This window comes from Microcaecilia unicolor, chromosome 1 (genome assembly GCF_901765095.1).
Source record: "Microcaecilia unicolor chromosome 1, aMicUni1.1, whole genome shotgun sequence".
Taxonomy (NCBI): Eukaryota; Metazoa; Chordata; class Amphibia; order Gymnophiona; family Siphonopidae; genus Microcaecilia; species Microcaecilia unicolor.
The window spans coordinates 442,285,604-442,302,088 of NC_044031.1; the positions used below are offsets into that span (position 1 = coordinate 442,285,604).

General features: G+C 39.2%; 1 protein-coding gene across 1 annotated transcript in view; it reads right to left on the bottom strand.

Annotated features, from left to right (window-relative positions):
• The window catches only part of TMX3 (thioredoxin related transmembrane protein 3), a 214,564-nt gene that overhangs the window by 80,110 nt on the left and 117,969 nt on the right, over positions 1–16,485 (bottom strand). The window contains exon 10 of the mRNA XM_030212643.1: positions 6,950–7,048. Within this exon, the coding sequence (XP_030068503.1) occupies positions 6,950–7,048 (99 nt within the window). The remainder of the gene's footprint in view (positions 1–6,949; positions 7,049–16,485) is intronic.

A 16,485-nucleotide genomic window follows, 5' to 3' on the forward strand; every position in this document is an offset into this window, starting at 1 on the left:
CATAGAATTTAATGGTGCAGGAACATTTTTCCAATATTCTGGCAACCGTATATAGTACACATTTCCCGTTCGCTGCACATCTCCTTAGGCATCCCATAATTTTAAATTTTAAAAAATCCACCATTCCCCGTAAATGCCGCGTTTTCCTCAATAAAAACAATTACTAGAATTTCCCAAAAACTACTTCACAAGTTTCCTAAAATTCCCCTCTATCACGTATAACCATTAGAATTTTAAAACGTGCACCCAGAGATGAGCAGCCCCTTAAAACCGCGTTCTTGCACAAATCAGCCCCAAATTAACTTTCCTTTGGATCAGACCCCCATAGTTCACCTAAGTAAGACCCCTGGATACCCCTAACAACAAAAATAATTTTTTAAATAATTTTTCCCTGGGGTCCTGGCCAACATGTACGAAAAATTACTATTTAAAATTAAAACAATCCAAACCCAAAGGGCTTCTTACCCGAGACCCCTTACATGACCACCACCTCCACCTTCCAAAACGGGCTAAAAAAAAGCCGTCGGAGCACCGTTAAAAAACGTCCGAACAACACGAATTCCCTTGAACTAAAATCGGGCAGGTCAAAAATCGAGGCCCAGGCTTCATTTTCCGGCCTACCCGGTAACCCGGAGCTCCGGAACCATTCTGAGCATGTAAAAAGTTTGCACATGCTCAGTAGTGCTCCACTCGGCAAGCTAGGCCTGAAACCGGCCATTTTCCTGCCTTAAGTTACCTACCTTCCCCTCACCAGTGTTGCCAGGTGGGCGGTTTTACTGCCCAATTGGGCGGTTTTCCGCGACCCGCCGTGGGAAATTTTTGCCCGCGGCGGGTTGCGGTTTTTTGGGCTCCTTTTGGGCGGTTTTAAAAGCGTTTTTTTGTCAGCCGCGGGGGGCGGGGTTAGTGACGTTTTGGGTGGGGTTAGTGACGTTTTGGGCGGGACCGATGACAGGGGCGGGGCCGGGTGTGATGGCGCGGGGGTGGGGGTGTCAGGGGCGGGGTTTGATTTTGGGCGGGTTTTGGGCTGGATTTGGCCTCGATTGGGTGGGAAAAATTTTTCCACCTGGCAACCCTGCCCCTCACATGTGGCCAGCCAGCCCTGATGGCTGGAGGGAACTTTTACCAGCTCCTGTCCTGGACCTCTCTGAAGTCACTAGCCACCAGGGATCAGCCCAGAAACGACCCTAAAAATAGGCCCCAACAAATAAAAAAAAAAAAAATTAAAAGGGCAAAAACGACCCAAAATGGGTCAGCACCTCCAGGGCAGCCCTGGATTAACCCCAGACTCAGGAAATAGATCAGAGGAGTCCTGGACCAGCTCCAAAACCTCTCCAGGTACCAATTTAATTATTTTTAACTCTGTTTGCATTTAACATTTAGTGAGTGCTTATTTTTAGCGTGCACTAAAAATGCAAGCGCGCCTTTGTAAAGGACCACTTAAGTAAGGCTATTTCCCCTACTATACACGTTAAGGGAAAATAAAACTACTAGCAGAAATACACAGACCTCCTCTCTGTTTCTCTCTCGAACCTTTATTCCTCCATCCTGTCATCACCAAGTCTTCCCCTCTCTTTCCCACCTGTCTCCTTCGACTATCCCACATATCTTTACTCTACCAACTGGCCATCCCCAGCTAGCTTTAACAATCCAGGATCATGCCAGTCAACCACCACCCCAAGCCCTTAACCCCTATGTGTAACCAACTATATCCTCCTTCTACTCTTACTACTCAGCTGCTGACTCCTCATAGCCAGTGCTCTCAATTAAGGCTTTAAAGTAATAAATGCTTTGTTGCTGCTAACAAGTATATGTAAACCTCTTAGTGGAGCAGCATGATATTACACTTTTAAGATGTTACTAACTATGGGGCCCTTTTTACTAAAACTAAGTGCAGTCTAAATACTAAGAAGCCCATTTCATACCTATGGGCTTCTTAGCATTAAGGGCATGCTAAACTTTAGTAAAAGGGCCCCTAGATGGAAAGTGACTTAAACTCAATACTAAAACTGTTCTTCAAAAACACTACAAAAATTTTTATGGGAGATAGAATTTGGATTTATCCTGACGTGGTGAAAACCACACAAGATAGACGAAAAGTTTTTCTAACATTTCGAGAAGAGACTCGCTCCTTAGGAGCTAGCTTTACTCTTTCCTATCCTTGTAAATGCTTAATTAAGTATTTAGATAAAAAATATATCTTTTTTGAACCTCAGCAACTGAAAGAATTTTTGGACATTAAGAAAGTTACCAGATAGTTTCTGAAAAGTAAGAAATCTGGGTTAAGATTTAATTAAGTGGATATTAGTCCAGGCCATCTTTGTTTCATTTTGTTTTTCTTTTCTTAAGATAAATACCACCATTTGTTTCTTAGCGCCCCCTGCCTCTTGATATTTAGGTGGTCTAAGAAAGAGTTAATTTTTTTTTCCTTTTAGTATGTTCTTAATATTATGAACGTCTAAATACTTAGTTTTCATGAATGTTAATATGCTCTGATTTTCTGTAGCAAGAGATAATGCTTGTAATAAATTTGAAACTTAAATAAATAAATAAATAAAAAAAGAAAAAAAAAATTTCTTTTTAAGATGTTTACAACAGTAGGTTGAGTTGTAAATTTTGCATAAGTTTGCTATTAGAATTTCACAATAGGTTATTCCAGGTGTACTATAAGGATTGGATATAATTAAAAATTTACTATTTTCTGTATTTAATTTGAGGTCCAATCCTCCATCAGGTCCAGAATTTGCCGAATGATATACAGGATATCCAGAATTTGATTTCAAAAGGTAAGTATATGGTGACATCGTCAGCATACATGAATGAACTGAAACTTCTAGCTTCAAGTACCCAACCCAGTGATTCCATCATAATATTAAAGAGGATAGGTGAAATGAGTTTTGAGGTATTTCACAATTGGGAGACCAGGAGGGGCATAATCGAACGTCGCTGGCGAAATAGCTGGCCGGAACCGTATTATCGAAAAAGATGGCTGGCCATCTTTATTTTCGATAATACGGTTTAGCCCGGCCAAATGCCAGAGTTCGCCGGGTTTGAGAGCGCCGGTTTTGTTTTTCAGCGCTAATGGAAAAAAATGTCGGCCATCTCAAACCCGGCGAAATCCAAGGCATTTGGTCATGGGAGGAGCCAGCATTTGTAGTGCACTGGTCCCCCTGACATGCCAGGGCACCAACCGGCACCCTAGGGGGCACTTCTAAAAATGTTTAAAAAAATACACAAATAGCTCCCAGGTGCATACAGTAGCTCCCTTACTTTAGGTGCTGAGCCCCCAAATCCCCCCCAAACCCACTCCCCACAACTCTACACCATTACCATAGCCCTTATGGGTAAAGGGGGCACCTACATGTGGGTACAGTGGGTTTTGGGGGGGTTGGAGGGCTCAACACTTAGAACCACAAGTGTAACAGGTAGAGGGGGGGATGGATCTGGGTCTGCCTGCCTGAAGTGCACTGCACCCATTAAAAACTGCTCCAGCGACCTGCATACTGCTGTCAGGGAGCTGGGTATGACATTTGAGGCTGGCATACAGGCTGGTAAAAAAAAAGGTTTTTATTTTTTTTTTAGTGTGGGAGGGGGTTGGTGACCACTGGAGGACTACGGGGAGGTCATCCACCATTCCCTCCGGTGGTCATCTGGTCAGTTGGGGCACCTTTTTGAGGCTTTGTCGTGAAAATAAAAGGACCAAGTAATCCCGGCGAAATACTGCTTAACGCCGCTTTATTTTTTCCATTATCCGCGAAACCCGGCCATCTGGTAGCCATGCCCGAGCCCGCCCATGTGCCGCCTTCGCTAAGCCGCCGACACGACCCCTTGAACTTTCGCCGGCGCGGCGACAGGAGAGTGGCGATGGTGTAAAAAAAAAAGCCGCTGTTGATTATACCGATTTTGCCGCTTTTGAGAGATCGCCGGCCATCTCCCGATTTATATCGGAAGATTGCCGGCGATCACTTTCTAAAATAAACCTGCAGGTTAAACAAGTAGATCCAGACATTTTAACTTTATACACCCTGGATTTAAACCCTCAAACCACTTAAGAATGGGTCCACAGATACCCAGGTTGTCCATTAGTGTTAATAATATCAATAACATCAAAAGTACTAGATATATCACATTGTAAGATGATAATTTTATTTCCTGTACTCACCACTCTTCTAAATTTGGATAAAAGTGTGGTAAGCACTGTTTCAGTTCTATAATTTGGTCTGAGCACAGATTATGACTTGTGTAACAAGGAGAAGTGGGAGAGGTATTCCATTAGTTGTTTAGCTACCAAACCTTTCATGACTTTCATAAATAAAGGGATTGATTCGACTGGTCTATAGTTTGTTACATCACTAATCTTGGCTATAGGGTTTTTGGGAATAGCAGTTAAGATAATGTTACCCTTCTTTTCAGGAAATAAGCCATTACTCAGGATATAAGGTAAATATTTGTGGACGAAATCAATGAAAAAATCCAGGGCTGTTGAAAATATATAACTAGAACAAACAACAAGTGTGCAAAGTGAGCGAGAATATCTATAAAGAAAAGATTTAATTTCTAAGCTAGATGGGAGGCTAAAGCAGGACCAGATCCTGTTTGTTATTGGGTCTTTATTGAAACATTTGATCATTAAAGGAATTGTGTCCCGTTTTTGAAGGCTCTTGGTGCTTTTTGCTATATTTTGGACCCTGTTTTGTACTTTGTACCCTCTCTGCATTGTACTATCATCAGAATATAATGCGACTTCAAGGAATTTATTGATACTACATATTATTTTGATCTTTTGTTCAAAATAATTTGCTAGTTCGGAAGCTGATGGGCGGGCTCATTTGATGACTGAAGGTCTATAGTAAAGATCATTTACCAGATTATAGAGTCTTTTTATAGATAACTAATCCTCCCCAATATAGGTTTCATAGTATTTACATTTGGCAGTTCTTATAGCCAATTTACAATCATTTATTGCTTTTCTCCAAGCTTTTTTATTTTTGTCGGTGCAGTTCTTAACTCATTTTCTATTTTTCTGCATAATCTCTTTGCATTAAACCAGGGAAGAGATTTTTTGTTGTTGTTGTTGTATTGTGTTTTGTTAATTTGAAATGACAGTCCTTAACTACAATCAATTTTGATGTTTCAAAATTAACAAGCCCCTCGAGTCACTTACTGGGCTGATCATCACTGCCACAGAAAAACCTAAGGGTCATTAGCTAGAGTGCTATTCTAGAGACTCCTGCCACATTTCTGTAGCTGCTGCTACAAAGATAATACTGATATTCCAAGGACTTCCTGTGGAGTATAATTGCCCCATCTTTATAACTATTATCTATTTCAGTTTAAAGCTTGTCAAAAAATCTATGAAGTTAGTCTAATGAAAAAAGGTTCACCTTATTTTTCTTTACTTTGTTTTAGTTCATTTTAAAGGTAATAAATAAAAATAACACAACAACCATCACTACTGAGTGGAACGGGTAGAGGCAAATCACTTGTTTACTCTTTCCAAAAATACTAGGATTAGGGGGCATGCATGAAGCTACTACAAACCACAGAAAATATTTCTTCTTATCGTGTAATTAAACTCTGGAATTTGTTGCCAGAGAATGTGGTAAATGCAGTTAGCATAGTAGGGTTTAAAAAAGGTTAGGATAATTTCCTTAAAGAAAAGTCCATCAGCCATTATTAAGGTAGACTTGGGAAAATCCACTGTTTATTCCTAGGATAAGCAACATAAAATCTGTTTTACTATTCTGGGATCTTGTCAGGTACTTGTTACCTAGATTGGCCACTGTTGGAAACAGGATACTGGGCTTGAAGAGCCTTTGGTCTGTCCCTGGTATGGCAATGCTTATGTTCTTATAAGAAATAAAGGTATCTATAAATGCTAGGAAATATATTTTAAACTATACAAAACTTGATATGTTTTTCCTCTTTTCTCTCTGTGTTTGTAACCTTTATTTGGAAACCTAGGCCACAATCTTTTCCTAGCTTTACCACATTCAATAATTTTACAAAGGTCTGTTTACAGACGCAATTAATAAAAATGTAATCCACAGGCAGCTCATTGTGAATGACAAAGATTTTTTTCACAATTCTACTAGCATTGATTCTGGTGTACATAACTTTCCTCTCCAAGATCTGTGCAGCTTACATTGTAACGAACTGATCTGAAACCGAACTCTGGAAATCTGCATAGTTTGCACATCACACCATGGTATTCGCTAAAACTAAGTGCTTAGAAATGCCAATGTAGCCAAGGTATGGTAAAACTACATATTTAACAAACTTAAGTAAATACTCAGCCATCTGCTATTCCAAAGCAGACAGAAAAAGTACTAGCTTTAACTTCTTAGTAACAACTGTGCTCCATGGGGGTAAGTTCTATAATGGCACCTCTACTTTTTAGCACCAAGCAAGCATGTAAATAACCAGAATACCAGCATAGGCACAAGTGTACACAAATGCACATAAACACCAATATTTCAGCTACGATGTATTCTATGAACTGGCACCTAAATACCGTGGCGCATATTTTAAAGATGAGAGTACACAGGGGCAGAGTCTGAGTGGGGTGCACAATTACATAGGTAATAGAATATTATTTATGTGTATTTTTTAGCTATCGAGGTGTGAGCATTTACATCAGCTATATGGCTGGTTCAAGTGGTTACACCTAACATATAGGTGCATATATTTATTTGCTATGCTAATATTCGATGAGGAATAGTATATACCCACATTTCTTTCTAGAATACACTCCAAATAAGCACCTTCTCAGCACCTGAAACTAGATACGCTGTTATAAAATTACCCTTTCAATCTGTACAGCACAAAGAAGACCCCATTATTCTATTATTTGTTAGTATTATATTTTTTGTTTTCTATCCAATATTAAGCAAAAAGTGTGCTCGCATACACCAGATATGGAACTAATATTAAATCCAAGAAGAAAGTTTACCTGTATCTCCAAGCTCATACAATGTGAACCCATCAATATTAAGATATCCTTCAAATCTCTCCTTATTTATCCAAGATGATAGGCTGCCATCCTCATACTCTGTGAGAAAATTTGAGAAGACACTTAACAAAAATAAACCAGAGGAAGAAGCAGCAGAAGAAAAAGTCTGCTGACGGCTTATATTAATATATGAAAAACAGTGTGGTCTATGTCTAATGGGTTAAAAGATTAGTACATATCACAGCACTTCAGCATCCTAAATGCATTGTTTGAAAGAATACTGTGATATGATCTAATCTTTTAATACATTAGACACACAAGATATTATTCATACAGAGAGTAGTTTTGCAAAAGCATTTCACATGTACATGACAGCATATATGCGTAAATCCCAGGTTTCTATTTATCACTCCTCAGTTTCCGTGTGGAAAATCAAAGTGTGTGCTATAACAGTGCACGTAACTTAATTGGTTAACTAGCTAACCAGTGAGGTAAAATTGGATGCTAACAAGCAATTAGCACTAAATAGCATTAAGATTTAGGCATACAACTCGCTAAGTGAATTCTGTAATGTGGTGCGCTTAAATTCTAAGTGGCATATTTGAAAAGTGGCCATGGCAATGGGTGGGGCATGGGCATTTCTAAAGTCTATGTGCGATGTTATAGAATACACCCGCTGTGGGCCAGATTCTATATATGGCGCCTAAAAAATCCACACGGTTTTTGACCAAGCGTATTCTATATGCACGGTATATAGAATACGATTTTTGTTGATAACTTAGTGCCTAGATCTATGCGTACCCATTTACAGGAACGAAAACCTGGTGTAAATCTTGGTGAATAGATTTACGTGCACTGGCCCGTATTCTATAACTGTCTGTGTAAATTTTGGAATGCTCACGAAACGCCCATTCCCGCCCATAACCATGCCCATTTTGAACTGTATGCATATATTTTGAATTGCGTGCTGTAGAATTTAGGCAAAGTTCATTATTTAATCCAATGAAAAAGGAGACTTGTCTTACCGACATGAATTCATGATTCGCAGAAAGCTGTATCAAGGTAGGAAGGATTGTTATTGGAGTGAAAATGTTGATACATGTTTTCCTGATAGTCTAACCTACTGTGTATGTTTCCAGGAGATGGACCTCGATACAGCTTTGTGTGAAACATGAATTCGTGTCGGCAAGACAAGTCTCCTTTTTCATTGGATTAAGAAATGAGTCTTAAGGAATGTTGGGCTTTTAAATGAATCACTGGGGTGCAAATTGAGAATCTACTTGGAGCTTAAGTATTTGTTGTTGTCCATATAGAAAATTAAGCACATATAGTGGGAAAAGTTTACAAAAAATATATAAAATTGCATAACTGGATCAATGACGATTACATGCCCACCCTAAACGTTATGTCTCAAGGAATTATGCCAATGCGGTGGCAGCAATGCGATTCTGATGGATCCAATAACACTCCTTTGCTACTGTATAGAATGAGTAGTATAGAGGGAGCTGGGTATGTTGACATGATACAGTGTTACCCCTCCTGTGCAAGCATTTTCGGATATAAAAAATATTGACATAGGAATGCATTGGTATCTCTAACGTTTAGCGCGCCTACAATTTTAGAGCACGCCTTAGTAAAAGACTCCCTAAAACCACTAGTACACCTTTATAAACAGGAACCCTAAGGTTACACATTCTATTGCAAAAACCATGATACAAACAATTAAGAACTGAGTTCTTTTTTCTTCTTTTATTAAGACAGTATGATTATTGATTTTTTTTTTTTTACTATTTTCAAAAGTAAAATAAGAACAAAGGGCCCTTTTATTAAAACTTAGCATGCATCACATGGCCCATAGGAGAAAAAAATAATGCACAGAATTTAATGTATGCTGTCTGTTAGCAAGTGCTAAATGCTGCACGTCCTATTTTATACCTAGGCACAGATTACAGTAACATAGTAAATGACGGCAGGTAAAGACCTGTACGGTCCATCCAGTCTGCCCAACAAGAGAAACTACATGGCATGCGATACTCTATATGTATACCAGAGTTTGATTTGTCCTTGCCATTTTCAGGGCACAGACCATAGAATTCTGCCCAGCACTGTTTTTGTACTAAAAGTTCTGAAGTTAATGTTGAAGCCCCTTAAAATTTACACTCCAGTCCATCCATATCTATTCAGTCACGATCAGGGTACAGACCGTAGAAGTCTGCCCAGCACTGGTTTTGCTTCCCAATTACCAGTGTTGCCACCCAATCTCTGTTAAGATTCTGTGGATTCATTCCTTCTAAACAGGCTTCCTTTGTGTTTATCCCACGTGTTTGAATTCAGTTACCATTTTCATCTCCACCACCTCCCACAGGAGGGCATTCCATGTATCCACCACCATTCGGTGAAAAAAAGCTTCCTGTTGTTACTCCTGAGTCTGCCCCCCCCCCCCCCCCCCCCCTTCAACCTCAATTCATGTCCACTAGTTCTACCAACTTCCCTTCTTTGGAAAAGTTTTGCTTGTGGATTAATACTTTTCAAATATTTGAACGTTCCTGTTTCTCCTTTCCTCCAAGGTATGCATATTCAGGTTGGCAAATCTCTCCTCATACGGTTTGCAACGCAAATCCCATACCATTTTTGTAGCTTTTTTTTGCACCGCTTCCAGTCTTTTTACATCTTTAACAAGATGCAGCCTCCAAAACTGAACACAATACTCTAAGTGGGGCCTCACCAACAACTTGTAGAAGGGCATCAACACCTCCTTTCTTCTGCTGGTTATATCCCTCTATACAGCCTTGTTGCATTGTTTCTTCACGTTCAGATCCTCGGACGCCATCACCCCAAGGTCTCTCTCCTGAGTCGAGTTTACTAATCTCTTCCCTCCTATCCAGTATCTATCTTTCTTTTAGGTTTCTGTACCCCAAGTGCATCACTCTACAATTCTTAGCATTAAATTTTAACTATATAATTTATCACTGGACCTCAAAAATTAACATAAAAATTTATTAATGCCTTAAACAATATATAATTACTAAGCTGAGCGAGAAGGAATTATATCATACTACTAATATTGATGTCATAGAGAAAACTGAATCATGTAAATACTATGCCATTTTGATCTATAAAGCCTAAATAAAATCAAAGATTGATCAATAACCTGAAACTCAACATGACCAGTAATCACAGTCACAATTTTGTTCCCCCAAACAATCAGCAAGAGGGAAACATCAATTTAATGCATATCAATTCATGTGCTATATCCAATAGTTCAATACATATGTGGATAACGTTAGCTTCCAACCAGCAGTTGTTCCTCCTTCCTTGTTTGCATTTAAATCAACTTAGTTGCTGTAACAAATCATCTAACACTTAATTATCTTCGTATCATCAGCAAAAAGGCAAACCTTTCCTTCCAACCCCTCAGCAACATCTTTCACAAATATATTAAACAGAATCGGCCCGAGCACCGACCCCTGAGGAACTCCACTGCTCACCTTCCCTTCCTGAGCGGATTTTGTTTACCTCCACTTTCTGCCACCTTCGGTCAACCAGTTTCCTATGCAGTTCACCACTTTGGTCCTAATTTCAGCCCCCTCAGCTTATTCTTGAGTCTTCTATGAGGGACCGTATCAAAGGCTTTGCTGAAATCCAAGTAGATTACATCTAGCGCATGTCCTTCATCCAGTTCTTTGGTCATCCAGTCAAATAAGTCAATAAGACTCGTTTGGAATGATTTTCCTTTGGTAAAGCTATGTTGCTTCAGATCCTGTAACCCACTGGCTTCTAGAAAGTTAACTATAATTTCTTTCAGCAAGGACTCCATTATTTTTCCTACTACCGATGCAAGATTTACCAGTCTGTAGTTTCGCACTGCGTCCCCGTCTCCACTTTTGTGAAGAGGGGTCACATCCGCTCATCTCCAATCCCGTGGAACCTCTCCCATCTCTAAATATCTATTAAATAAATCTTTTAAGAGGTCCCGCCAGGACTTCTCTGAGCTCCCTCAGTATCCTGGGATATATTCTGTCAGATTCTCAAGCTGTTTATAAATTCTTTCTTCCGTAAATGGCGCAACATCCATTCCCAAATATTCCCTCAGCAGCCAACCACGGTCCTTCTCCAGGATTTTACTCCGTGAACATCAAAGAGAAGTAATTGTTTAGCAAGATCACTTTATTCTCAACTCTCTCCACATAGCCAGTCTTGCAATTCCATTCCTATCTTGTCTCCTTTCTCCAATATTTCTAAAAAAGGTCTTGTCACTTCTCTTTAGCCATTTTTTCTTCCACTTGTGCTTTCGCTAGCCATTATTTCCCTCTTCGCTTCTTTGAGTTTAATCCGATAATCTTTTCCGTGATCCTCTCGTTGCGCTCTTCTGTATTTCTTGAACAATGCCTCTTTTGCTCTTATTTTTTCACATTCCTGTGTGGAGAACCATATAGGCTTCCTGTTTCTCTTGTTTTTGTTTACTTTCCTTGTGTAAAGATCAGTTGCCATATTCATAGCAGCCTTTAGCTTGGACCGCTTTTCTACTTCTCCTACGCCTTCCCATGCAAACAGGTCCTTCTTCAGGTATTCCCCGATTTTATGAAAATCAGTATGTCTGAAATCCAGTATTTTGAGTTTTGTGAGTCAAAACTCCACTTTTGCCCATATATCAAACCATATTGTATGATGATCACTATTACATAGGTGGGCACCCATCTGGAAACACTTCCTCCATTCGTGAACTTTAGATCCAGCGTTGACTCTTCTCTCATGGGTTCCATCTCCATTTGTCTGAGCAAGGCATTTTAACAGGGATCCACAATTTCCCTACTTATTTCCGATTCTGGCGATAGGACGTTCCAATCTGCATCAGGCAAGTTGAAATCTCCCAACAGTAGCACCTCCCCTTTCATGCCAATCTTTTGAATATCTTCTATCAGAACCTTGTCTAGCTTCTCAGTTTGTGCCAGAGGTCTGTAGATAACCCCCATGTGGATACAGGTGCCACCTTCTCTTTCCAGGATGATCCATAAAGCTTCTCCCTTTCCCTAGATTCCCCGCATTTCAGCCGCTCTGATATTGTCTCTCACATACAGTGCCATTCCTATCCTTCCTAAAAAGATTAGACCCTGGTATGGTCACATCCCATTCACGGGAATCATTGAACCACATCCTTGTAATAGCAACAACATCCAAGTTTTCTTCAAACATCAGGGCTTGCAAGTCTTGAATCTTTTTTACTTAAACTGTGTTTGTGCTCATTGTTTTCAATGTGCTAAGTGGGTTTAGGTGGTTTTCTATATTTAGATGTCCTTTCCCTCTGCCATCATGTTTATTCTGCTGGCGACTTTTTGAATTCCCTTCTTTTCTTTTGTCACCCCCACCCTCTAATTTAAATGTCTAGAAACATACCTTCTGAATTGTCTTCAAGGATCCTTTTTCCCCGTCACAGAAAGATGTAGCCCATCATTACAGTACAGCCTGCTATTTTTCCACATATTACCCCATGCTCCTATGTATCTAAAACCTTCTTCTTTACACCAAGACTCAAGCCACTTACTGAATTCCACTGCTTTGCGTAGTCTTTCCTCTCCGTTCCCCCACATGGGAATTACTTCAGAAAAAGTCGCAGTCCAAACCAAAGATTTCAGTCCCTCCCCAACCTTCTGGAACACTCTCTGTACTGTAGACTTGTTATTGTTGACCAGGTCATTTGTCCCCAGGTGAATTACAACATTGGTATTTGAAGCCTTGCTCTCTTCACGGATCAAGTTCAGTGTTTGGTTGGTACACCTGGTAGCCGAGGATCCTGGAAGGCATTTCACTAGGTTGGAACCCTTGAACTGTGTTCCTAAGTTAATGTCTCTGATAATGGAGTCTCCTAGCAGAAAGAATTTTCTGCAGTTCACCAATCTGTCATTGTTTGGGGGATGTTTCTTGGGTTGTGATACCTTCATTGCCTCTGGTACCACCTCAGTACTTCTTTTTTTCAGATTCATAATGACGCAACACAACAAAAGAATTAGACAGGGGCAAAGGTTGAGAGCGTGAGTGCTTCTGTGTCACAAGTCTTAGTCTACCACAGCCTACTCGGACCCTTTTCCTCTGTTGTTTCATTCTCTGTGGCAGTGGTGGTGATAAATTGGCTGGGAATTGAGTAATCCTGGACGCTTCTTTAATTGTAGCCAATTCCTTCTTGAGTTTGTTGATTTCATCTTTCAAAGCTGATACTTGGTGACAGGGCAAGCTCTAAGATTGCAGATAGTTTTGGAATGCAATATTCTTAAGTGAGGTAGGGGTTGATGCACTGTGTGGATTTGTTTCCATTATTTTTATGCTACATACTTTGCTTGTTATTGATACGTGTCTGTAATTCATTCTGAGTTAATTTTGGATAGAATAAAAAGAATATAAGTTTAAAGTTCAAATAATGTGGTTTTGTTCCACATAGCACTAAAAAGAAAATGCAAAATGTACGACAATACAGCAGAACAGCATTACCTATGCTGCACGGTCTACACAGGAAACCAGGTTCCTTGCCTTAGATTTATAAACGCAGAGGCACTTTCTAAATCTCTATTTCTTTTGATGAATTAAACAAAAAAAAAAAAAAAGCTTTTTTCAAGATCTTATCTAATTGCCTGCTGAGTTTCTTATGGTGCCAAACATTAACACAAAGGAGACAATTACGTTGATGAATGTTGGTACACACTTAACATGAATACTGTAACTTCTGCTGGAATCAACTGCTTTTTTTTTTTTTATTCCTTCCTGTAGTAGACCACGTAACAAAACAAAGACACATTAAATTTATAATTCTGGCAGTTTCCCTTCTAGACTGACAGTAAGAGTACATGAATGAATCTGTTTGTCACTGTTTGTTACCCAATGATCTCACTTGGTTTCTGTTTCCTACAACCATGAGCTAACCTTCGGGGAAATCCAAACTGGTCCTGCCCATACAAAATAAAACCCTGCTAGCGAAGTTGGGCTGAGATTATTTAAAATTAGAAACTAAGGCTGCAGATAAGTCACCTTTACAGAACAATGTGGAAAAATAAGATACAACTTATATTACTGCTTTCAGCTTGGAGTGTTTTGGCTTCACAATTAATATGGTAAGTAATTAACTGCATTTAATAATTACAATTTATGTCTGATCACTGCATTATAAAGGCTTTTCTTCTTCAGTATTCCGTTTTTAAAAAGTCACAAAATATTCATAATGTCATGCTGACAAAGTACTAATGGGAATGGCATTTTCCTTAATTTCAACTGATTATAATAGGATTACAAATTCAAAATGAAAAATTATGGACAACTGCTTTATTATTTGCACACATGATACAGTACACATACTTCACAGATCTCTCCGTATCTATATATCTACATTTAAATCTATATAGCTATATATAAGAGAGAGACAGAGAGAGAAAGAGAATCAATGTTGCTTTGTTTAAACAAGTTTTTCCTAAATTTTTCAAGCCCCCTACATTTTTAAAAGAAATCTGCAGTACATCAGCCTCTGCAAAGCAGGTAATGTGGACATGGGAAAGGTGTCATATGGCCAAAAGCACTGAAAGCTCCACCAGAGCAGGAAGGACTCAGAAACAGTAGTTCAGGAAGAGGAACTGGTGCCGGTGCTGTATGTAATATCTGTACCGCATAAAGCAGGGTTCAGCTATCCATGCTCAGTGTGCTGCCTGCTATTTGCCATATTTTGGATTTCATGCTATGTCTCAGAAAGCTGCTCCAAAACATGTACAAGCCACCACTAGTATCTCTTGTTGCCGTGAGGAGGTAGAAGCAAAAGCCCACATGCCAGTCTGGACCCAAGAATCAGGCAATGTTGACTTTTCTGTGGCACTGTGGTTGGGAATCACTGGTTTACTGTGATGGAGTTTGAAAAGTTGAAAATCAAGTCTATAGTGAAACATTTTTTATGATGCAGGAGGGGTAAATAGATAAGAACATACTGTACTTATGACTAATTTTAGCTGTGATTCAAAATCGGTTTCAATTTATATTAAAAAAAATCTTGATACCTTTCAACATTTTCTTTTAGGGCAACTTATCTCATATACATTATACCAAATTTGGTTACAACCATAAAATACAATTCTTCAACTCAATTAATGAAGTTGGAAATAAGCAGTGAAGACCAAGAACTAATAGAGGCACTGAAGACACTTCAATTTAGTCTTCCTAGTGGAATCATGCAAGAGGAGACTGCGATCTATGATAGGAGAATAATATCCTTAATGTTTTCAACGACAAAGATCTACAAACATGACATACAAACTTACACTAAAGAAATTATGAAGCAGATTTTTCAGAAGACAGAAAAACATCTATTTGGTCAACCTTATAAACTTGAGAGTGAGATCCTTCAATATAAGACTACCATAAACTATGCACTCGCTTTCTAAGCAGTACAATGAACATAAGAACCATCAATATTGACAATACTAATGACAGTAGAAACTACTAAGGGGGGCAGTTACTAATTTGCATTAATAGAATAGAATAGAGGACGCTGCATTTTGTTAGTACAGGAAGATCTCAAAGATAAACGGTACTGCTCCTTAAGAAGCTGTTGGCGAAACGGGAGCTCGCTGTAGGGCGTGCCGGGAGTCCTGTATGAGAAAGCAGCAGAAGATAAGTGTACCTTTTAAGTTGATTGAAATAAAGCGACACTATTAAGGATTAAAAAGTTAAAAAAGTACGCAGAGGTTTTTTGGCTAATGAGGATGCTCGTGGTAGGCTAAGTTTGCAGAGAAATTGAAGCCGCCAAACGAAGCAGTGAGCCCATAAATTTAAAAAAAAATCGGCTCACTGAGTGTCTGAAGCCTTTTCCTCTGTAATAACGGAATAGAGGGAAATTGTCTTGCTTTTTGATGATATATTAATAGAATAAACCAATTTTTGATTCTTAGAACGTGTTAAACAGCAAAAATATGCATTATTGTACTATAACACACATTAAGGTACTATGAGCTGTGTATTAATGAGGTACAAAGAATGCAAATGCATGCAAACATCTTATTATTATATCAGTTTAATAATGTACATTGCATTGAACTTTACAAGTTGTGTTATTCCAGGAAAAATAATGCCAGCTCAAAGCTACCATTATTTTTTCTGCCCAGGAGCACTGGACTGCTAACACGTGACCCTACTCTCCCAGGCACCATACTAAAATAAGGTCTTTTTGTAGGGGAAGGGGAGATGGGGTGTCTAAGACTGCACTGTGTAAGCTCCTTTAAAAGAGAGTCTCTCTGAAACACCAGGCCATGTGTTAGTGACCCAATGCTCCCACAAAGCAGAAAAATGCAGCTTGCAAGTAATGTTATTTGTTAACCATGGTAAAATGCCATATTTTACTGGCGCTTGGTACCCCCCCCCCCCCCCAATGGCTCTGTCTGCCTGAATAAAATGTTTCATGAAGTTCTACAGCAGTAAGCAATTTTGTATGCACTCTGAACAGGTAGTCGTTGCCATAAAAAAATAGTTTGCTTCCAAGTGCCATTCTCTTGGCTACCCTTCTAGTTTTC